Source organism: Talpa europaea (assembly GCF_964194135.1).
Source record: "Talpa europaea genome assembly, chromosome: 13".
In the NCBI taxonomy this organism is placed as follows: domain Eukaryota; kingdom Metazoa; phylum Chordata; class Mammalia; order Eulipotyphla; family Talpidae; genus Talpa; species Talpa europaea.
In genome coordinates, this window is record NC_140080.1 from 13,838,453 (window position 1) to 13,863,219 (window position 24,767).

Below are 24,767 nucleotides of genomic sequence, written 5' to 3' on the forward strand. Positions count from 1 at the left end.
TGACAACCTGTCATCTGAAAGTGGTCATCCATCCCTGCTTTCCGCTATGCCTCACCTTCTCCAGAGCAGGCAACCATCCCAGCCTGTTGCAGCTCTGGTGGTGCAAAGTGCAAAATGTTTCTACATAGCAAGGCATTTATTAATTCCATCATTCGGCAAATATTTTTTGCTGTGCAGGCTAAGCTTCCATCAGTCGAGTTACCAATAGAGCCAAAGTATGGCTCTCCAAGGGCATACATTAAGACTAACCTGTAATCTTAAAGACCACTGCAGAAATGTACAGTAAAGAGAACGTGAAGACACACACATCACTGCAAGGCAGGTCCACTGACGTGCACCTTCTTACTATAGCCGCCCTCACACTCAGACAGAAACTCTGCAGCTGCCACTGAATCGCAACCCTCTTCCACACCACAGCCCTTCATGCCCTGACTATGACAAAGGGGACATTTCTTGTCCCACCGGAAAGCCCCATCTTCACACCTGGGGTCTTTGTGTGTGGTCTGCAGCCCGCAGGGCCGTCCTGGCCAAGAGCGCAGGGCAGACACCACCTTCTTCCTCGTCACTGCCCTGGCTGTTAAAATTTGTGGCAGGAAAGCGAACTTTGAACTTTTTTAATGTGTTATTTGCCTTTGCATTTCTTATTGTGGGGGAGGGGGGGAGCAGTTACCCTTAAGGGTTTAGGAAATCAGAGCTGTGAGAAAAGGAGGGAAAATGTGTAGATTATGAGTCTGCAGTGAAACAAGAATCAAGTCAGGTTTCAGCATTTGAGAAGGAATTTCCTGTATTTCTTAAATTCCACCTGACATGTCAAGTCAGTGGTGACGAGAACTCAGGAAATGAAGCAGGAGAGAAATGGCCACAAGCAGGAGAGAAATGGCATCGCTTCCGAGACTGGGCAAAGCGTGGAGCAGAGCGGTAACGTGCAGCACCCCTAGCAGCGGCCAGGCGGGCACGGGGGAGACTGAGAACAGAGACACTGCAGGCTGCCTCAGCTGGCCAAGAGGGACCCTGCACTTCGTGGACCAGATTCCACTGCTCCCCTCAAGAGAGGAATTGGCAGGGCTCCTTGTAGACTCTGCAGCAGGGATCCCAGGATTCCTGCCTGAGCCCACCTGCAGGGTCTGTGTCAGCTTCCTCCTCGTTGGTTCCTTTTTGGGCTGTGCTGCCAAGTTCTGTACCCCAAGTTCCAGGTGCGAAGGAACAGCTGTTTGGGGAAAGGGGAGGAGACAGGGGGCTGGTTGCAAGCCTCAGGCAGCTCCCGGTTGTGGAGGACCACGAGGGCAGGAGGCTGTGGGCTGGGAACCCTGAAGAGACCAAGGTTTCCAAACCTGAACCCCGCCTCCAGCCTCAGGTTCCTTTGAGGTGAGGTAGGGGGTTGAGCACAGCTGTGATCTAAGGATTCCTGACAGACTGTGTGAGTAAAGATGGACTTTGGGGGGAGGGGTGCATGTAGGACAGATGAAGCAGGGGTGAATCACAGGACTACCCCTACAATCCCTCTGAGAAGATAAGGGGAGGCTTATGCTGGGGCTTTCCCATGATTGCGGGGAGCCAGGGCTGGCAAGCCAGCCAGTCAGGGAGACATCATTTTCCTTTGTCACTGAGCCACACCAGTCACTGCCATGGCCATCTCAGGGCCTGTGTGGCGTGGACATCAATTATGGCAGATGTGTGCTATTCATAATGACTTGCCATTTTTCCCAGATCTGTCATTCTGTTTGTCTAGGAGGGAAAATACAGTTTTCTAATTTGATTTATAATTCTTTTTTTAAAAGATTTATTTATTTATGCATACAAGAGCTGGGTACAGGCTAGAGGTGCAGTGGGTGGGGGAGCGGTGAGAGAATTCACCAGAGACAGAGTAGGGAGCGGAACAGGCAGACTGACGAAATACACTGCTGAGGGGAGCAGCGGGCGGCAGGAGAGGTCTGTCCCGCCATGTGGGTTGCTCCCTGGCCAGCTGAGGATCGAACTCGTGCTGCAAAGGCTGTGGATTGTTCATAGTGTGGTGCTTAAGCCCTTGCGCCACCAGGGAGGCCCCTAATTTATAATTCTTAAATTTTTAGACATGGGGTATGTGGGGTGGCCCTGCATGACCAGGGGAGCTGAGAAGCTACAGGTCCAGGAGACCTTCGCACAGCTACCCACCAGGGGACCTGGGTGTACTGCATGGCAGGGAGGCACTGAACACATGGAGTATAGACAGTACTCTGGGCATGAAGCCTTGGGAGTTCTGACACCGAAGAGTGTGGAGGCTGCAGAACAGGAGTCACTAAAGCTGCACTCACCAGCGGAGGTGTGGGGTTGGAGCACAAGACCTCAGGGCTGGGACTGTGCAATCAGAGGCAAATGGTCCGGGCCAGCAGGCACCTCTGTAGGCATTAGACCAGGGCCCAGGTGAGAGCAGCAACCTGTGACAGACTCACTGCTGCCACCAGGAGTCAAATACAACAGACAGCAAGGAGCAGGAGGCAGAAACAGAAGAGATAGTTGGGGAGCAAAATAAACGGCCTTGCGCTCGAGCTTCCGCTGCCCTTGATATGCAAAGATACAGGCAAAGAAGGAGACCGTTTGAGAAGATCATGTTCTATTTTCTTTGCCTCTCTGAGCATTAAGTATATTTCCAACCCTACTACCAAAGGCTAAGTTCCTATTAGCTTTTCCAGCTAGGGAGTAAAGATCACAATGTTGTATCTAACTAAATCTCCCATCTTTTTTAAAACTTTAAAGCTGCCTTTTCTAAGTGATCAGCTCTCAAATTTGAGAGTGCATCAGAGCCACCTGGGAGGACCTGTTAACATAGATGTCTGGCCCCTTCTCAATTTCAGCTTCACCAGGGCTAAGGCTGGACCAAATAACTTGCATACGAGTTGAAGGAAATGGGTTATACCCTTTAAGTTAAAATTACATACATCAAGGGTATCGTAGACAAAGTGAAGAGCTAAGTGGCAGAAAGACATTGTTTGTGACCCAGCTATCCAACAAAAGGCATACATATCTGTCCATCTTTTTTTTAAAGACGTATTTTTAAAGTGTAGTGAAGACATACCCATCGACACTTGAACACCTATGGTGTTAGTTTTTCCCTAAGCCTGATGTAACAAATTACCATAAACTGAGCAAATTAAAAAACAGAAATTTATAATCTCACAGTTCTGGAGAAGTCCAAGATCAAGGTGTCGGCAGAACTAGCCCCTTCTGGATGCTCTAAGGGAGAACAGTCCCATGCCTCTCTCCGAGCTCCGGTGGTGGCCAGCAACACTGGCGTTTCTTACCTGCTAGCTGTGGAACTCCAGTCTCTGCCTGTCTTCACATGGCCTTCTTTCCTGTCTCTCTGAGGTTCTGGTGGGCATGGGGTTTTTGACACCATTCAACCCAGTACAGTCTGTCCTTTGCACCCCCAAATTCACATCTATTCCAGATACAAAATACATTGATCCCATCCTGACATCCCCAAATTATTAGAAAGAATTTACATTTCTGGTAAGTTCTCAGGTGATGCCAAGGCTAGTCTGCAGACCACACTTTGAAAACTGCTGCTGTAAATCCTGTATTAGTGGAAAGACATTGTTCTAATGTCATTCTCAGACCATAGAAGGAATAACACTCCCCATAAACCTAGCAGGACTTGTTTTCTAGGGATTGTTTACCAAAAAGGGAATACCACCTTACTCCTCACAGTGGAGAAAGTAAGATTACAAACATCCAGTGTCACAGAGGATATGCAGAAACAGGTACTTAATACCCCATTTGTGAGTTTATATATAGCTACACTGTCTTTGGGTGGCAATTTGAAAGTTACTGCCCATAATTTTAAAGCATATATTCTTTAATTACAAAATTTCCTTCTATCCACCCCCCCAAAAAAAAATGTTTGATGTTCGAAGCAATGCTGAGTTGGAAAGAACCCTAATAAGAGAAATATTAAAATAACTATCAAGTTATAAGTGCTACTGCCTGAACAATTAATTCTTCTTACATGCATATTTCTATAATTTAACTACTAATTTCCTATGACATGTTCTATAGCAGAAGAAAATAATGTGTTATGGAAAACCATTTGTGCATATTCTAGGGTGATGTTCAATCGATGAAATTCAAATGGCAAGATGAAATCCATTAACAATCTAGCAAGCTACTTAGCACACTTTATCAAATTGTTTTCCTTCACTCCTTAGAGACTTCATAAAGCTCTACCAAACTCCCTGACTTCTCATCTAGGATTAAATGAGAGGAAAATTGGCAATGAGTCTAAGCTCAGTGTCTCCAGTGAATTTTATGTCTTTCGTATACCCTCATATACTTCTAAGAACTTTTTCTTTTGAAATATTTAGAATGAAGATGATCTCCTGCACTGTTGGTGGGAGTGCAAACTGGTCCAACCACTATGGAAAGCTGTGTGGAGATTTCTTCTTTTTTTTTTTTCTTCTGTCATTTTCATTTTTATTCTGTAGATTTCTTCTACATATCTGCAATGGAGAGATTATGTCTTTTTTTAATTTAAATTTTATTTTTATATTCCCCATACAATTACAACCCCCTTATTTTGACCCCAAGCCCTCCTTTCCCCGCCCCCCACCCCCCATAGAGTGTCTCTGGTTCATAGTTATTTGTCGATTTTGATTTTCACTTTCTTATAGTTATTCATTTTCCTGGTCCCTTATTTAGGTTTTCTAGATTCCTGCTATGAGTGAGACCATCCGGTATTTTTCTTTTTCTTTCTGGCTTATTTCGCTGAGCATGATCCCTTCCAGCTCCATCCATGTTGCTGCAAACTGCATGTGTTTATCTTTTTTGAATGCTGTGTAATATTCCATGGTATATATGTACCACATCTTCTTGATCCAGTCATCTATTTTTGAGCCTCTGGGTTGTTTCCAAAGCTTAGCTATTGTAAATAGTGCTGCTATAAACATAGAGGTGCAGGTGCTCTTTGGAATTGATGTTTCTGTGTCCTTTGGGTAAATACCTAGGAGTGGAATTGCTGGATCATATGGAAGCTCTATGTTTAGTAGGTCCAGAAATCTCCACACAGCTCTCCATAGTATTTGGACCAGTTTGCACTCCCCCCAACAGTGCAGAGAGTTCCTTTTTCTTGTGTGGAGATTTCTTGACCTACTAAACATAGAGCTTCCATATGACCCAGTAATTCCACTCCTAGATATTTACGCAAATGACACAGTAACAGTAATTCCAAAGGGCACCTGCACCCCTATGTATATAGCAGCACTATTTACAATAGCTAAGCTTTGGAAACAATCCAAAGACCCCAAAATAGATGACTGGATCAAGAAGATGTGGTACATATATACCATGGAATATTACACAGCATTCAAAAAAGATAAACACATGCAGTTTGCAGCAACATGGATGGAGCTGGAAGGGATCATGCTCAGCGAAATAAGCCAGAAAGAAAAAGAAAAATACCGGATGGTCTCACTCATAGCAGGAATCTAGAAAACTTAAATAAGGGAGCAGGAAAAAGAATAACTATAAGAAAGAAAATATCAAAATCGACAAATAACTATGAACCAGAGACACTCTATGGGGGGTGGGGGGCGGGGAAAGGAGGGCTTGGGGTCAAAATAAGGGGGTTGTAATTGTATGGGGAATATAAAAAATAAAATTTAAATAAAAAAAGAAATATTTAGAATGACAAGAAGCTGAGAACAAACTATTGAGAGGCCCACCTTCCCTGATGACTAATCTCCACAGCAGCAGTGCACTGTCAGTCAATTCAGGAAACCCCATGCACACTGTCCCTGACCACCTTACAGAACTTTAATAAAAAATTTTGGAAATGAACACCTGTAAAAATGTGAAAAGAGGTGATAAACACCCATAAGAAACATTGTGGCATGAAAAGAATATCCCTGTTGTGAGACAGAAAACGATCATTCCAGATGCAGCATTGCCACTCCCTTTATATACACAGGCGCATATACACTTAAATGTAATTTTTTATCTGTATGAAAGTATCAGATCTTGCATGAGTTACTTCATCTTTGGGCCTCAGATTTGCAATTTGTAAAGTAATGGTGAGGAACTAAGCCACTCAGGTCTTTTCCAGTGCCACACCTCTGAGTTATAAGTAGGTATTTATTAGATTATTTTCTGATCATATTTAAAATCTTAATGATCAAGGTATAAGCATACACCCATACAGCCTTTTCAGAAAATGTGGCAAAAGCTATCAGAATGTAAAAGATGCACCCTCTTTGCCCCAGCAATTTCTTATCTTCCTATTTAAAAAAAATCACACAAGTAGGCAATGATATATGTTCAAGAATCTTAAGGCAATATTTTCGTAACTGAAAAGGTAGATTAATTATGATACACTAATGCAAAACAAAACTATGCAAGTATGGGCACTGAAAGGTAGTCATAATATATTACTACAAAGAAAAAAGCTACAGTACAGAAGAGTATCTAATATTTGTATGTATATTTACACATGTGTATCTACCTGTATGTGTATGTATGAATTGAGAAGACAAAATTTAAAGACGGATATTTAAATATGTATGTGTGTGGAGGGAGAGAGAGAAAGTGGTAATAAAGAATTCAAGGATTCACCTGCAGGGATGATTACTGCCAGGACAGACTGGGCAGTGGTGGGGGGTGCACTATCACTGACGTCTCTATTTAATTTTAAGAAATATAAATATTCATAGTAAAAAAAGGTTCAATGTGATGTGAAGAATACATTCTTTAAAAAATGTATGTAAATACATGTATAATTAAGCACCAATCATTCTGATAAGACCTATTTTCAAAGGTAACCTCAGCAATTGGAGATTCTGCCTTTCTTGTATTCTAGTAACATTTGGTCTATTTCTGGACTATTTCTTCCTTCCCTTTGGATTTAAGAGTATATTTTAATATCCAGTGGGCTAATTCCTTCTATTCTTTTCAATCTCCCCACTCACTCTGGCATGTTCTCAATAAAGACAAACAGGGTAATTTTTATTGGGACAGCATTCCCCTGCCCCTAAGGGGGACAATATGTTTAGATTTATGTTATCTTATCATTATTTCCAAGTCTACTTAGTGTATTTCAAGAGTTTCTTTTCTCTTAAGTTTTCTTCCTACAAGTTTTGTACAAGTCTTAAGTTTACATAGGGTTTTTTTTTTTTTGCAATCATAAGGAATTTCTCTTCCAGTGTATCTTCTAACTGACTTGTATGTATATATATATAAAGTCTGCTATTCTTTTTAGTAAACATTTTTATTAAACTGTAATTATACATACAGAAAAGTGCACAAATTGTTAAGTGTACAATTTGATAAATACCCACAGAGTGAATGCACCTGTGTACCAGCACCTGACTCAGGAGATAGGAGGTTCCCAGCACCAAAGGAGCCGCCTTCGTATATTTCCAGTCCTTGTTAACCTAAAGAAGCCGGCTAAAAAATAATGTGTATGTTACAATTTCACATGCTTAAAGTTCAAAAACAGACGAAACTAACGAATGGTGATTTAGGTTATGATAGTGCTTATCTTTGGGAGGGCCTGAAAGGGGGTACTGATTTATGACACTATACATTTTACCTGTTTGAAACTTCATCTAAATGGAATCAGGACTTTTGTTTGTTTTTAATCTGGTGAAAGCTACTACTGATAATTCTGTGTAAGATGTAGTAGTGTTATTTTACTAAGTTCTTATTCTTTGTGGTTTTCTAGATATAAATATATCTAGAATATAAAAGTCTGTGCAAATAGTTCCATCTCTTTTTTTTTTTTTTTTTTTTACATTTTTAGAGGATAGGTTTATTAGGTAAAGGAGAAAGAAAAAGAGGCACCTGGGCCTCCCTGGTGACGCAAGGGGTTAAGACGCAACCTACGAAGCTGTCCCGAAGCCTCTGCAGCACAAGTTTGATACCCGGCCAGCCAAGGGGAAACCCACATGGCGCAGCAGTCCTCGCCTGTCTCACCCGCTGCTCCCCTCAGCAGTGTATTTCAGTAGATCCGCCTATTCTGTTCCCCACTCTGTCTCTGGTGAATCCTCTTACCCCCCACACCCCTGGCCTGTACCCCAGCTCTTGTATGCATAAATAAATAAATCTTTAAAAAAAAAAAAAAAAGAAAAAGGCACCTGCATAGCCTCAGGTGGGCAGGAGAGCTGCCAGTTTCACCTCCTTGTGTGTAATTCACAGGTCTGGGTTTTTTTTTCTTTTTGTTTCTTTGGTCAAACTTCCGTGTCTAAAACCCCAACACAAAGTTAAGTGGTGAGTGGGCCTATGTCTTCTCCCTGAATTTAGCTGGAAAGCCTCTTTTGTTTTTGCCATTATGATGTTTCTGGGATAGCATTAATGAATTAGTCACAAATATATACTCAAAATTATACTGACTGAGTATATTTAACATGAATAAGTGCTTAATTCTAACATGCCTTTTCTACAAGGATGGATACAATTGTACTTTTCTCCTTGTAATGATGAATATTAATGGTTGTCTAATATTACATTCTAATATACAATAGTACAGTCCTAAACAAATCATGTTTAGTCATGATTTGTTACTTTTTGAGAGCTGTTGGCTTTTTTGCTAATGTCAATCTTTTGCTTTGATATTTAAAATAACGACTACATTCTTTGGTACAATCTATGTCAGACTTTGGAAACAATGTTATTACATTTACTTTATGAAATAATTTCATAAGTTTTAGAATTATTTTGCATTTTGACTTTGAACATTCTTTATCTGGCCTCGGGAATTGCTAAAACACCAGGATTACTTAATCTAAAAAAATTTAGTGGCAATCTGGTCCTGACTGTTTTTTTTTGGCAAGGGGTCCTTTAATCATTCATTTCTTCTAAAGTAATTTTTGTTTTGAATTTGTTTCTACTAGGGTAATTGTGCATTTTTCTAAAAAACCTAATGACAAAACATTATTTAAAGTAGTCTTACAATTTTATGAAACTTGTCATTTAACTCTTTCCTCCCTTTTCTCTCAAATAGTTTAGCTAGTGGATTGTCTCCCTAACTCTCCCACCCCCAAACCTGCTCTTAATAATTCCCTCCCACTTGTAGTTTATTTTTCCTCATTTTTAAGACTTAGTTAATTTTCAGCTAACCACATTTTTATTAACAGTTTCGAAAACTATAAATTCCCTGCTTTTAGAATTTTTTAAAAATCAGGTCTTCATCAGTCAGGTAATCATGCCTTTGCGGCATGTTTTCACTATGGGAAAGCTGGTTGGCTTAGTTTCCTATAACATTAAATGGGAGTTGACTGTAATACTTCTTAGCTACCTTTTTTAGTGAAATGAAAGTTCTCCTGTTCTTTTAGGAGGAAGGGAAGATCTAGGATGACTTTTCTTATTAGCTCAATGGCCCAAAAGCTCCCTTTTCTTTTCTAAATGTGACTTACAATATTACATGTAACTATGTGTGTATCTGTGGATAGTGTCCTTCAACATGCATTTGGACTCTCTCTGTCCTACTGCACCTTACTGCCCAATTTGAATTCTAATTCTAGAAGTTTCTCCTCAGTGCTGGGCTTTCATTCATTTTAAGAGGTCTAAGGACTGGGCCCAGACTGCTCAAGCATAACCACGGGGCCTTATTATATTATTCTATTGCCACAACACTTATGTGCCAATGGGCACCTGTAGAAGGCCTCCCACTTATAGCTTCTGTTCTCGGACTGGCCCACTGCACTAGGTGAGGAAACCAGGGCAAAGGACAGTCCTGTTGTCAAGGGTGTCAAGCAGCTGCCTCCTCCCACTTCCTCCCACACAGATGCTGAAAATATGTCAGGGGTTTGTTCTCAGTTGTATTTTGTGGTTCACGGGGACACCTTGTCATTTAGTTTAGCCTAGGGTCTGTGGTTATCCTACTTACCTTGTGGGGAGATTCAAAATCTACACAGCTGCCATTCACTTTCCTGAGTTTAAACTTTGTGAGATCTCTTCCTATTATAGAAAAGGTTTAAGAATAATTTTACAATGGTTGTGACAGGAATTACAATTAGGTACTTACTATATTTAAGGTACTATGCCAAGGTATTATCTTATTTAATCCTCAAACCACCTGGGAGTTGCATTTTACCTTTTCCTCATCTTGCCACTGGGCAAGGTAGGGTATAAGACACACAGAGCTGAACTGGTGTCTATTACAGGGACCTGAACCTTTGTCCTTGGACCCCAGAGCACCTCTGTACTAAAGTGATTTTCAAATACTACCAGGTCCAGCACTTTTCAAATTATGTGACACTACCAGCAAAACCTCTATTTGAATTTAAATATTTATAAATAGCTACTTAATGATCTCTTAGAAATGTGTACATATTACAGGTCAAATCTAAAACCACTACATAGGTGGACTTGTGCTATATGACCGGACTAACCTTGTTTTTCTGCAGATGCTTAAAACTACGTTTCTCCTATCTAGTAAAATAAAAGGGGGGTGAGTGGAGATAGAGGAAATACTTACTCAAGATTCTGGAATTTCATACTTTCCTTCTCATTATATCTCTACTATTAAAGTATATTATATAAAATTATGCTTATAATTTTCTAATAAGTACTTTTCTTATAAATAACTATTTAGAGAAAGTGAGGAGTAGTGTCTCCAAATTCACACTGGCCTGATATTTTTTGGTCAGTATTCAACTGTGGGATGTGAACATTCACTGATGCATAAAGTTTCAAGGTTTCTCACAAGTTTATCAATTACACTCACATGGTAATTTATAACTGTGCTAGTTAACAAGGGGTTAAAAATATTTTCTAATAGTTTTATGAAATACTTTTACATTGGAATTCTTTTTTATTTATGAATATGGTTACTAATTTGATTGCTTACCAGTCAATTATTAGCAACAATTCAGGAAAATCAACTGGGAATTTTTAGTTTTAAAGCCATTCCATATGTGCTATTTTAACTCTCAATGTCTAAGAGATGACTTAGTTTGAAATATGGATATCTTAGTTTGTCACAATTTAAATCAAAGCAAGTGGAACAATTCACAGAAAGCATGTTAAACTTACTTCTTCTCCACCATTCAGAAGATTGATTTCACTTCCAACAAAAAAAAAAGTTAACATTGGCTAATGCAAGTTTAAACTTAAGCAAGTCAAAAAATAAACTTAAGCAATGTCAAATATAAATGAATAGTTTTCCCAAGTACTTACTTAGGTTTTCTTTGGGAAGGAGCATTGTTTACAGGTGTTTTTTCCTTCAATTTAGGAAAAATAATGAAATATTATAACACCTAATGGTGATACTAGTAATTTAGCTTTTATACTGATATTTATAGAGTGAAAAATTCAACATTTATTTACTTACAACCAGCTCCTTCAGTGAGGTGATAGCCTTCTCTATTTTAGTAGCAAACGTATCTTTGAGTGTCACTGATTTACTGAGAAATGGATTACTAATGAAGTTTTACACTACCTCCTTTACAATGATCTAGTCCACAGAATAAAGAAAAGTGAAAGTTCATCCTTAACACCTAAATGGTATATATTTCTCTCCCATTTATCTGAAAATATAAAAATATAAATGACCATGTATGGAACGGCACAATTAAATTTACTTGAGTGGTTCTGTTTTGACTTAAAATTTTTACTTATTTAATTTGAAAAATTATAAAATTATCAGTTTGAAATGAGAGCAACTAACATATTGGGAGCAACAAACTAAAAAAAAAAATGCAAGTGACTAAAAATAACTCAGGTACAAAAGTACAAATATAATTTAAAATATCACATACTTCAGAAAAATAAACAGAAGCACTAAATGTCTTTCCTTGTAGAGAAGACTGTTTTCTCCCCAGAAAGAAAGAAAAAAGAAAGCAACTAATTATTTGGGATTAAAATCAAACATAAGTGTTATTTACCCAGGCAACATCTAAATAAAAGACCTGCGTAGCACAAAAATATCCCATTCACAATCACGTGTAGTTAAATGATTTTCCCTCAGTTACATAATAGTCCTCTTCAAACAATCTTCCCTTAAAAAATTACTGTGTTAGTTAAGCCTACCAACTCTTACCATGACATTAATTTCATTCACAAGACCACATAAATTTAATTGGCACACTTTACTTAAAATAAATCATTCTTCTTTAAAAAATTATGGGATCATCTATTTTCAAAGGACAATCCCAGATACTTAATTCATTAAAGCAATTTTCTACCACCAGCAGTCAACGTTCTAAATGATCACTAAGTGTTCACCCAAAGATTATCAATGCTATGATGAACTGTAAACTTGTTTTGAAGATTTGTGTCCATTTTATAATATGATACAATTTGTACTTAAGAGTTCTCTTAAAAAGGTAACCTCCATACATAGTTAATTTGCCTCAAAGAACTTCTTAGAAATTTAATATAAACATTAAAGAACCACAATAGAGTCCACTGTGGTTCCAACTTCAACAAAGATATCCTTGAAACCCAGTACAAAGATTACTGGCTCAAGACCATATCCCAAAGTGACATCAGTGTGAGATTTGATTGTAAGACTCTACCTCTTAAAAAAAGAGCACACTTGGTTACACATGGCTTTTAAACCTTGAGCTACAGTTATGCTACCAACCCCCGCCCACCATCTACAGTCAGTCATGAGGAGATGTGGACATTCTCTGAGCATGATTTAGAGTCCTTAGTCTTCCAGCTCTGATGGAGATCTTGCAGGCGTTCTGAAGTTCGTGTGCTTACATTCAGGGCAGGATGAACTTTACAAATTCCACTCTCTTCCATTAGCGACAAGCCACAGATCCCAAAGTATGCATGCAAAGCATCTGAAAATGAGGCATTTTTTCATCACAATAAGCACTTGTATTTGTACAGTATATATCTATCAGCCAATTGCGCCATTAAAAATAAATTTAGAAAAATGCTAAATACAGTATCTGAAATATTTGCTTTCTCATCTCAAAACGTCAATTATTAAAAAAACAAATGACCCAAATCAAATGATAGTTTTTATCACAAAGGGAAACAGTTCCAGCAGAAGAGGTGACTTACTATTACCTCTGTCATTAAAGGGCAAAGAGGAAAAATATAAAAGCTGTCTCACTTTAGTGGGTTCCCCCCCTTTGGTTACTACAGAATATAGAAACAAGGGGCTTTAACTCTGTATCAGAAGATTTTGTTTTTCCTTTGAAAATAAAAAAAACACCTCTCAGTTTAAGCAGCATTACCTTTCTCCTCCCTAAGTTTTATCTGGTAGTTTCTAATCCATACAGTATCTACTGCATTAAATGAAAGAAACTTAAGCAAAATAATCCATTTGGGAATGCTCTGCTATATTTAATTTTGCTATTAGGCTAATGTTAGTGATTCTAAAAATATCTGACCTGACAATAAAAACAAACTCACATTCTATCTGGTTATGATAAAGTGTTCCATGCTGTAATTCTTCTACAGTGCCTCACCAGTTTCCTATCTTTCAGGGGTCAGCCTACCCTCTTTCACTGAAGTAGCCACGGAAATCACAAGGCTGTTGGCGACCCCAGAGCCTCATTTGGATTTTTTGAAGAGCTCAAAACCCTGCAGTTATGGGAACACTACAAGAAAAGATTTTGTAGCAGTCAGGAATTTTTGAACTGCACATCATTTATGGCTGCAGCAGCCATTAAAGTTCAAAACACCTCAAAAGTCCAAATTTTGCCAAAAGAATTAAAGAAAACATTTTACTAATATGAATAGCATCTAGCTTTCAAGTTAGGAATGACAAATAGTTGTACTCACTTGAAGTTATTTCATTAATGGACACCCATATTAAATCTCTTTTATGTCTTTTTGGAAAATACAAGAAAACCTATTCATAAAATGGGCATAGTCTTGATCACTTTCATCTAATTTCCATACTACAAAAAGTAAATTTTGTTTCCCTGCACAGTTCAATTTTCCTGTACTTATTTTAAAATCACACAAGGCACAAAGCAATGAAATTTTATGCTCTAGAAATGAGGAAAAGTTTCTAGAAAAAATTCAGCAGAAAGACAGATGCATCCAGAATAGCATAAACCAGGGTATGTAAAATTAAAATCTTTCCAGGTAATATTTTTTTCCTCCAAAAGATTTTGTAATGCCAATGAAAGAGAAATTGTTTTAAACCTCAAACAATACTTTTTAAAAATCTCCTTTGTGTAGGTAGTAATGCACATTCAAGCATTTCAGATAATAAAATATATTATTTTCTTCAAAACACAACTTCGCTTTTTTCATAAATTTCTTCTATGAATGTATATAAATGACACAAAGTCTTTGTGTCAAATCTGACTCTAGATTTATCAGAAGAAAAAATAAGTTAATTTTAAAGAATCTCATTAAAAATGATTTTTTTCTACAGGTTCTGGGAACAGGTCTTTTCATAGAAATTTGGTGTAATTTGTTATTATATATATACAAAGACTTTCTGTGCTCTGTAATGCACAGGGTTTGAAAACACTGCAACATTGGAAAATCATTATATTCATGTACAGACACAAACATTAAAGCGAGCAACTGAATAAAAAAACTTCCAAAATATTCGCTTAAAAAAAAAAGCTACTGTAAATACTCAAATGTTTTAGAAGTATGTTTATATCAGAAATGTTTTCCAGAGAGTGTCATTACCCTATTTCTATTCTTGTTAAAACAGTATGTTATTTGTTAAAATAATACCAGGCACTGTCTGAAACCTATAATATCAAGACAAAAATAATCTCATTTTTCTTGAGGCACTTTTCTAACATATTTACAGCTATGATTAGATAGATACTGAAAAATTAAAAATAATATTATTGCTTTAGAAAGGAAGAGCATTTTACATTTTCTTTTCCTAAAGAAGTATTCTGAATGAAAACGCAGGTAAATAAGGATGTGAGGAGCTATTCCCGCTCATTTCACGTACAAAAAATATGCTATCATGATAGCATCAAATAAAAATATTATTTATATTTTGATTCAAGTATATATTCCAACCATAGCAGTTCTGTAATACGAGATGAGCTGAAGAGGCTCTAAGCTAATAATAAAAACCATGACTTAGCGCAATGCTGCAAAAACAATCATTCTTATATATGGTTTCATATATTTATAGCTAATACTTTGTCAACTTGCTTATCAGAAAGTGACAGCATTCTGAATTATTTTTAACAAACTCTCAATTGATTTTTTGGGAAGATGTAAATAGATCCCTTTTGGTGGAAGTGAAGACACAGGAGGGGCAGGAAGCCTGGAGAATGAGGAGAGAGGTGGGAGAGGAGCCAATCTCAGGAAGGCCTTGTGTGCCTGGCCAGACCTGACTCGGGGTGCTTGAGAAAGCCTTTGAAAATCTTAACAGATTTAATAGAAGAGCCTAAATTAGAGATTCTCAACATTTGTTGCATCTGAGACCCCTCTGAGAGTCTGCAAAAAGCTTTTGTCGCCACTAATTTTTAATTAAGCACATGAACATACCCACAAAAGGAGGGAACTAGACTGGAGACAGGATGACTAATGGATGGATGCAGCCTCTTTGGCCCGAGCGTGGGTGGGTCTAGGCACACTACAGTTGTGGGGCAGGGTGAGCACTGGGATAATGAGCTGGAGAGGTAGGCAAGAACCAGGGCCACACAGAGGGCAATCAGGAAGTTACTAAGCAGGCAGATTTACATTTACATATGCAGCTTCGAATGAGGCCTGTCCAGAAGAATTAGTCACACATTTTGAAGAATTGTCATTATTAATAAAGATTTTTCATTGCTTCCAAAAAAGCCATTTGAAAGTACTTGTAAAATACAAGAATGTTTTGCTTTTCACATCTATGTCATTCCTGAGTTTGGAGAACACATATCAAATTGTCTGAATCTATTCGGCTCCTGAGTTTCAGATAATGTGTGGTGAAAAATCAGACCACAAAGTATTCATTTAAAAAAATAACAGGGCCTCCCCTGGTGGCACAGCAGTTCAGCGCTGGTGTCGAAGCTGCCCGCAGCCTCTGCAGAGCCTGTTCGATCCCCGGCTGCCAGGCGAGGGTCCCACATGGCATGACAGACCTCTCCTACTGTGTCCGCTGCTCCCCTCAGCAGTGTACTTTGTTGGTCTGCCTGTTCTGCTCCCCACTCTGGCTCCAGTGAATTCTCTCACCCTCCCACACTTCTGACTGTAACCAGTGCTTATATAAATAAATCCTCTTTAAAAAAATTAAACAAACAAATAAATAAAGACATGAATATGCCAAAATTCAGAGAATAAGAGTATGGACGGTGAGGGACACCTGTATTCAGGGTTTGAGATCCTTGGTTGAACAACCAGGAGTAGAAAAACTGGCTACCTTCTGGATTAAGAGTAATTTATTCTACTTAAAGTGATAGCTAAATAAGCCTGGATCTGGATGTATCAGCCAATTCTCTATTTTGGGCAGGGTCCATTCAGTTTTATTGTCTCAAATGAAATAAAACATTGCCAAGTGAGACATTTGTAGTATCTGCAAACTATACTGATATATCTCAATACCCAAAACCTTCCTTTATATTCCAACACCTTAATTCCATCCTAAACTTAAATAATTAAAATCATTATTTAATGTAAGTTGACAACTGTGGCTAAATTTTCTATCATATACCCATTCTGACAAGATGCTTGAAGATCTACTTAAGAAATAAACAAAAGGAAAGTTGTTTGGGTTTCATACAAACAGGAAATTACCTGGGTGACTATCTGGCCACTTGGCAAATCCGCCTACGAGGCGATCCTGAGTTGATAAGATGTAATTTCTATTTTTCTCAAAGTTAGTGTATTGGAAAATTTTCAGAAGCTGAAATGACATAACAAATATCAGTTTACTGACATAAAACATTCACATCGACCTGTGGCTTAATTTTCAGATATTGTATCAGTTAAATATGCTTTCCTCCACCTAATGATGTCAGAGCAAGCCTCTATGGAAGTGAGCACTGAAAATCAGTCAACCACATTATCATCTTTCTAAAATCATGTTTTCAAATCTACTCTCCTTTTCTTGATAACTCACCACTTCCTGCTTTTGAATCATGCCCAACTAACCTCTCTGCACCACTTTTAGCTAGGTTCAAAATGCAAATGCTGCATTCACAATAGTCAAATGGTGGAAACAACTCAAGTATCTAACCAAAGGAGAATAAAAGGAGAAGCAAAATGGAGTGACTGTGTGTGTATAAGATTGTGCTAGTCACAAAAATAAAATGAAATTGTGATCTATGCTACAGCATGGATGGACCTTGAGATCATCATGCAAAGGGAACGAAGTCAGACATAGATTACATGATTCGCCTATGTGATGTACCTAGAATATGCAAACTCAGAGACCGGGTTTCCAGGGGTTGGAGGTAGGGGAGGGTAAGGAGCTACTGTTTAATGAATACAGAGTTTAGCCTGAAGGCGATAAGAAGGCTTGGGGTACACCAGATAGTACTGATGGCAATACAACATTGTGAATATAATTGATTTCACCAAATTACACACTTACAAATAATTAAAGTGATAAATATTACGTGTGTTCTACTGACATTAAAAAAAAAAAAGCTGATGGGAAAAATCAGGTTTGACAACTCAGGAACCTTTGATCAGAGACATCCACAGATAACGTGCTGCTTGATGTGATGCTATGGGAAACACACATCATCACTGATATTGCATCAGTTAAATATGATATTTAATGAAATACTTAATGAAAATAAGAAATATTGGATGGTTTTTTTAGATGTTATAATGATGCTATACTTCTTTTTTTAAGCTGTTTTTCTCAAGCAATTATACTGAAGAATTTCCAAATAGTTAGAAAAATTATAAAGGTGCTCCTGAGAAATGGCCCTACAAGTGAGGAAAAGGTGGCTATTCCCTGCATTTTAAGTCATTCTGTTTTCTGAATTTATTTCCACCTTATGTATACATTTTGTTTAAGAGAGGATATTATGCATAAGATAAACAAGGACTTTGGTTAGATTTCAGAAAACCAGAAACTAGGTGATAAAACTTGAGGATATTTAGTGACTAATTATGGAATCAGGTAGTGCAGATGGAGAAAACATATGAGCCTAACAATAAGTTTCAGAAACTTTAGACAAATGAATAAAAAATAGAAAACCTTTAAAAAGTTTTAAAGGAATGACTCATGGTTTATCTTTTGAGATTAACATCTTCCCCTAAACCTTTACTGGTATCATGTTCAGACAGAGCCTTGCTCTAGAGGGATTACTGTCAGTTTCAGTTAACAAGTCTTTTACAACCTTATACCTACTTCCTCACCTGGGTTCTGGGTCATTTGAGTTTTGTAAGAATGGAAAATTTCAAGTGGCACAACAGATAGCTTAATTCTATGGAAAATCACTCATTTTTTCAGATGAGCATGAAAAATGAAGCCATCTAAAGCTAACAATATATAATGAATGTCACAAAGATCAAATTCTTCAAGCAGTTTATATTAACCTGCAAATATAGTTGCTCATTTTCATTATTTCTCTTACCTTTAGAGTTGCTCCCACCCAAAAAGAATAACAGGTGTCCACAGGTTTATTAGGTCTTCCATGGTAACCATTCTGTTGTCTCATTATACACCACCTCTTTATCCTGTTCAATTCTTTTTCTGAAAAAACTTCTTCCAGTTTACCCATCAGACAAAGTGATGCAATGCCACAAAAAGTTGATCCTCCTGTTAATGAAAACCACACAATAATTTAAGCTTCAAATCAGATACCTAGGGAAATATTATAAAACAGTTGGAGAGGAAAGTTAAATAATTGTAGAAAATAGTAAAATAAAGGTAATTTAAAAATAATCACTACACTTTGAAGAAGAATTTGAAATAACTTAAAGCTATAATAAACATCTTAGTGACAAAGAAAAGTGACATGCAGGAAGATTAAGGAACTTCAAAATACATCATTATGGGCCTCGTTGGCGGCGCAGGAAGTTAAGACGCAACCTATGAAGCTGTCCACAGCCACTGCAGCACGAGTTCGATCCCCGGCTGGCCAGGGAGCAACCTACATGGCACAGCAGACCTCTCCTGACTCACCCGCTGCTCCCCTCAGCAGTGTATTTCAGTCTGCCTGTTCTGTTCCCCTCTCTGTCTCTGGTAAATCCTCTCACCCTTCACCTCTGGCCTGTACCCTGGTTCTTGTATGCATGAATAAATAAATACTTTTAAAAAGCATAGTAGTACGCTGTTTATTAACTGAGGTTTCATTTGCCTGAAGCTACAGACCAATCTTTACATATAACATAAACAAACCAGAAGCTGATATGTGGGTAAGGTAGTCAGCTTAAGAAAATGAAGTAAGAAAAGTTTGAGTGAGGGGAGAGAGCATGTGTGTGCAGGGGTTGGGGGGAGTAGTTGGGGAAGAAAGGGAAGAAAACTTTATCTGAAATGTCCAGTGAGTATCACACTCAGAGTAGTAGAATGAATAATGCCCCCTATCCCCACCCAATACGCAGACTTTAATCCCTGGCATATGTGAAGTTACCTTACATGGCAAAAGGCACTTTGTAAATGTGATGATCTTGGAGTTATGACTGGAGGTGAGACGGACAGAATGTCCTGGATCACCTGGGCGGTTCCTAACTGCAACCACAAGTGTTCCTACAGGTGGGCAACAGAGGGATATTAAACTACAGAAAGAGGAGGCAATGCGCCCCTTGGAATGATGAGCAGCAAGGCAAGGAATGGCAGCAGCCACTAACAGCCAGAAGAGGCAAAGAAACAGATTTTCTCCTGGAGCCCACAGAAGGAACCAGCCCTGCTCACACCTTGTTCTCAGCTCGTAACATGCAATTCAGGCTTTTGGCCTGTAAGAACTGTAAGAGGATTATTTTGGGCTGTTCCAAACCCCTAGATTTGCGATAAAATATTACAGGAGCATGAGGAAATAAAATACTTACAAAGGCAATTACTTTCCTCAGGAATATAAAGTCAGTATTTTGCCACAAAGGAAAAGAAATACTTTCCACTGATAGTACGGTTGTCAGCGTCAAACCATTTTAAAATATTTACATTTTCAATTTATTACAACTTTAGTGATTTTTGTTAATTTCAACTATTTGAATGGATTGTTCTTAATATGCCCTATATTGTAAATTTTCTTTTTTTTTAAAGATTTATTTATTTATTTATTTTTTATAGAGTCATTTTTATTTATTTATTTATTTGTTTGTTTGTTTTGTTTATACATGCACTGGGTACAGGCAGAAGCGAGGGAGGGTGAGAGAATTCACCAGAGCCAGAGCGGGGAGCAGAGCAGGCAGAAGGACCGAAGTACACTGCTGAGGGGAGCAGCGGGCGGCAGGAGAGGTCTGCATGCCATGTGGGACCCTCCTCCGGTGGCCGGGTAGCAGCTGGGGATCGAACCGGCGCTGCAGAGGCAGCGGGCAGCTTCGCAACCCAGCGCTCAACCGCTGCGCCACCGGGGAGGCCCAAGATTTATTTATTTATACAAGCACTGGGTACAGTCACAAGCGCGGGAGGGTGAGAGAATTCACCAGAGCCAGAGTGGGGAGCAGAACAGGCAGAAGGACCGAAGTACACTGCTGAGGGGAGCAGTGGGCGTGGCAGGAGAGGTCTGCTCGCCATGTGGGACCCTCGCAGGCGGCCGTGGATCGAACCGGCACTGCAGAGGCTGCGGGCAGCTTCGCAACCCAGGGCTCAACCGCTGCGCCACTGGGGAGGCCCTGTAAATTTTCTTTTGGGGTTACAAATCTTACATGTATTCTCTGGAAAATGAAAAGTGAGTCCTTCCAGAAAACCCAAAGCAGCTATCACATTAAAATGGTTACTATCAGCACGCACTATTTAACACTCAGAATTTCCCCCAATTAATTGGGAGATCTATGTTAGCTATCACTATGACTATGACATAAAGTAAAATAGGCTTACCACAATCTTTCAGAATTAATTTCTATTAAGCAACTATTAATTTCAATTTCTCTTTCATGATAACCTGATCATAACTTCAGATATTATTATCTCATTAAACAGAAAGCCTTAACAGACAGTATGTAATCTTTAGCTACCAGAAAGTAAGATGAGCCACTGGGCTTCCCCTGATGGCGCAGGCAGTTGAGCGCTGCGTTGTGAGGCTGTCTCTGCAGTGCTGGTTTGATCCTGGCTGGCAGGCAAGGGACCCACATGGCACGGCAGACCTCTCCTGTCTCGCCCGCTGCTCCCTTCAGCAGTGTATTTTGTCAGTCTGCCTGTTCTGTTCCCCGTTCTGTCTCTCACCCTCCCTCACTTCTGGCCTATATCCCAGTTCTTGTATAAATAAATAAAATCTTAAAAAAAAATGCTTGAAAGGACTTTTTAAAAAGAAAAAAAAGAAGAGGCATTGATTGTTTCTCCTAATTACTTGTGAGAATTAAGGCAAACTGGAACAATTCAAACTAAAAATACTCTTAATTTTACCTATCTCACCAGACTCTGAAGATAACTTCTGAACTTTATTTGAGCACAGAGTAGCCAAAGAAAATGAAATACAAAGTCTATGCTTTAAGCCAAAATCCACTGATCAACATTTACCTGAGAGGTTCTAAAAAAAATAGTTTGGAAAACCTGGATTAAAAGCAGTATGTTAGAAGATTGTTAAGAGGAGACAGCAAGGAAAGGCAGGTAACATCTTGAAGACAGGACATTAAGAACCACTATGAAAAAGGAACCACAGAACTCTCTCTAGTAGACTATCCTTTGTGGAGGGCGGCCCTCTGGTCATAACAATTAATGTGCTTCAGTCTCTACTCCACTCAGTATATGATATCCACTCTCCACAAAAACACGTTGCAAAGAACTAAGCAAAACCAGCACGTCATCAAGAAGCCAATCAAACAACAGGAAAAGATGAAATGTAATACACAAAATATAATCCAGTCCTAATGACTATGTTAAGGTCTTTTGTACAAAAGGTGGACAATTAAGCATGATCACTGATTGGGTAATTGGAGCAGACTTGACACAGCAGAGAAAAATATCCGTGAACTTGAGATAGGTGAAACTGAAATTATACAAACAGAAGTTGAAGGTTGAAAAGAAAACTTGGGGAGAAAATGACCAGAGCAGTTTAGAACTCTGATAAAAATTAAATTATCTAAGTTATATGTCATGGGAGACCCAGGAAAACAAAGAGAAGGGGGAGAAAGAAACTTCTGAACAATTACAGCACAAATTTTTCCAAAGTTATTTATATAACTTGGATAATCCTTAAAAAAATGTCCCCCAAAACTCTCCCACCAAAACTATCAAGTGAGTTTAGCAAGATAAATAAAGTTAATATTCAAAGTCCATTATACTACTATATGGTACCAGTAAGCAGAAATAAAAATAAAATAAAAATACTACTCCCAAAGGCATTAATACATGAAAAAGGTAAAATCTTCCAAAAATACAAGATTTATACATATGCTGAAAATGAAACACTGATGAAGTAAATCAAAGAAGTCGTAATAAAAGAAGAGATACTCACACCTTCATGGAAGGTTCAATACAGAAGAAACTCGATATTATTAAAAATGTCAATTCCCCTGAAACTAAGCCAATCCATTCAACACATCTACAATTGAATGTAAATAGAATTTTGGGGGTGAGGGGGTGTAAGCCAAAAGGATGAGTCTAAGATTTATAAGGATATTATAATAAAAACACAAAAGGAAAACCATCCAATTCATAAGTGAATATGAATATAAAAACTCATTGATACTCGAAAGTATTCATTTCTTTATTTACTGATCTCTTGTAAGATATGTTTTGTAGGTGAAGAAAATGAAGTCCAGAGAACTATATTACTTAGAGACACACAAGTAATAAGACTGACAGTTAAATCAGAAAGCCTGATATCAGATACCTCACTAAACCACATCAAAGTGTTCAACTCCATCATGGTGAACCTCTGAGCTTACAGCACGATTTATAAAATGACATTTGTAACCATGCAAAGAGACTTAAGAGTTTGTATTTGAAAATAAATCAAATGTTTGTAAAATCTGTAAAATGACTTTTTAAAGGACAGCTGCTTTTGGTTATACAATTAAAATAATATCTGTAAAAAATAATGTCCTTTTGAGGGATAATTAAAAAGTCAATGATTCCTATGACCTTCACAAAACTTTAAGAATATCATACCCTTTCATTAACATACAACATATGAATTGTTTCTCATAATAAATAATGACAGAAACTCATCAGGAAAAGGTTGTGTTCATCATGCTTCGGTTGAAGGAGGTATAAAAATGCCCTCTATTGAAGGCATACGATTGTGACAGAGTAGTAAGGCACGCAGGCAGAGAATGAATTCCCTCTGGAATTGCTAAGTTCACCACCTGAAGTGACACACATACATCAGTTACAGGGATGATCCCCGTACAGAAGACCTCAGGGACGAGGTAGCCCAGCTGGAGGGCAGCGGCAGAGGTCTGCTCTTTACTGACCGGCCTTGGCTCTCCATGTGGGATAAAGGGGGTGCTCTGTCTCTAGTTCCATATACTGTAATTTACTTATAGTTTAATGGACTTAGTTAAAAGTTAACCTGTTTTTCCCATAGGGTTTTAATTAAAACTTAAGCCCACAGCAGGGGCAGGAGCAGCGATCCACCAGACTCACCATTCACAGGGACGTGTTGGCTTCCCAAATGGCCCTACAAGATCTCCCCGACCCCTCTCCGCCACCTGTGTCATGAGGCTGTCCAGTGACTTCTCCCGGATCCTACAATGGCCCTTCTGCCTCTCTTTATTTTCTTCCAAACCTGCATAAAACCTTATTCCGGTAATAAATCCCTTCTTTAACATTTGTGAAGGTGTTGCTTCTCTGACTGCATGGGATGAATACACAGCCATCTACTCTCACAGCGCTGGTATGAGGACTAAATGAGACTAGATGGTAGCTGGCACCAAGCAGCTATTAGTAAGTAAATTCTTTGCCTTTTTGCCTGCAGATCAAGGATTATAAAGTGGTGACTTGTGGGGGACAACTGGTGTGACTGGCAAGTTGAAAAAAAAAAAATAAAGCCACCAGAGCAAGAGAATAAATCTTCCAAATTCCACATTTCTCTGAGAAGTCGGTGGATCTGGCCGTGGCTGGTTTCCTGAATGGCACACACAGGCTTTGGGGAGGAAAAAGGCTGACGACAGCTTTAAAGAAGTGCTGCTTGAGATGCAGAAGAGTCTGCCTTGTCTACAGGGCAGACAAGCCTGCTAGGCGGCTGGGGATAGGGCCTGCACGCAGGAGCAACAGGACACAGTGGGAAACAGTTTGGGGTGCCATCAACACTGGGGTGAGTGGCACAGCTGTTAGTTCACTCAGTACTTTTCACGGCTGATAGGTGTGGGGCTCCAATGGTGAGCACAACAGGTAAAAGCATCTGTTCTCATGAGGCTAACATTATGTGGGCCTCCCGTGTGAAATGTAAGTAACGTGGAGAAAGATAAAGTAAGAAAGGGGACAAGAAGGCGGGGTGTTTCTATGTGTGCTGTTTCCCCTTTCAAATGGGGAGCTTATCAAAAACATTAGTTGAGCTAAGACCTGAAAGATGTGAGATAAAACCAGCTGTACGGGAGAGGATTCTCTGTAGAAGGAACAGCAAGGACAAGAAGCCTGAGGGTTAGAAATGAACTATCCAAAGAAAATATGAAAGCTGGGCTGACATAAAGGGGCAAGAGAAGAAACAAAAATGCTGAAGGAACGAGAAACAACTTATCAGGAGGCAGGACAAGAGAAAAGCGGTATTTCCAGAAAGAAGGGGGAAGATGCGCCAAAAAGCAGGAAGAGAGAAATGAGAAGACATTGGATTTAAAAGACAGATCAACCACAGCTTTAGAAGAGAAACTTC

The 24,767-nt window shown here is 38.8% G+C and overlaps 1 protein-coding gene across 1 annotated transcript in view; it reads right to left on the bottom strand.

Moving 5' to 3' along the window:
* Window positions 1–12,573: 12,573 nt before the first annotated feature.
* The window catches only part of PGGT1B (protein geranylgeranyltransferase type I subunit beta), a gene marked incomplete at both ends in the record, with an annotated part of 32,679 nt that continues 20,485 nt past the window's right edge, over window positions 12,574–24,767 (bottom strand). Inside the window, 3 exons of the mRNA XM_084252124.1 lie at window positions 12,574–12,755; window positions 16,633–16,741; window positions 18,429–18,613. Coding sequence (XP_084108250.1) covers window positions 12,574–12,755; window positions 16,633–16,741; window positions 18,429–18,613 — 476 coding nt within the window. The remainder of the gene's footprint in view (window positions 12,756–16,632; window positions 16,742–18,428; window positions 18,614–24,767) is intronic.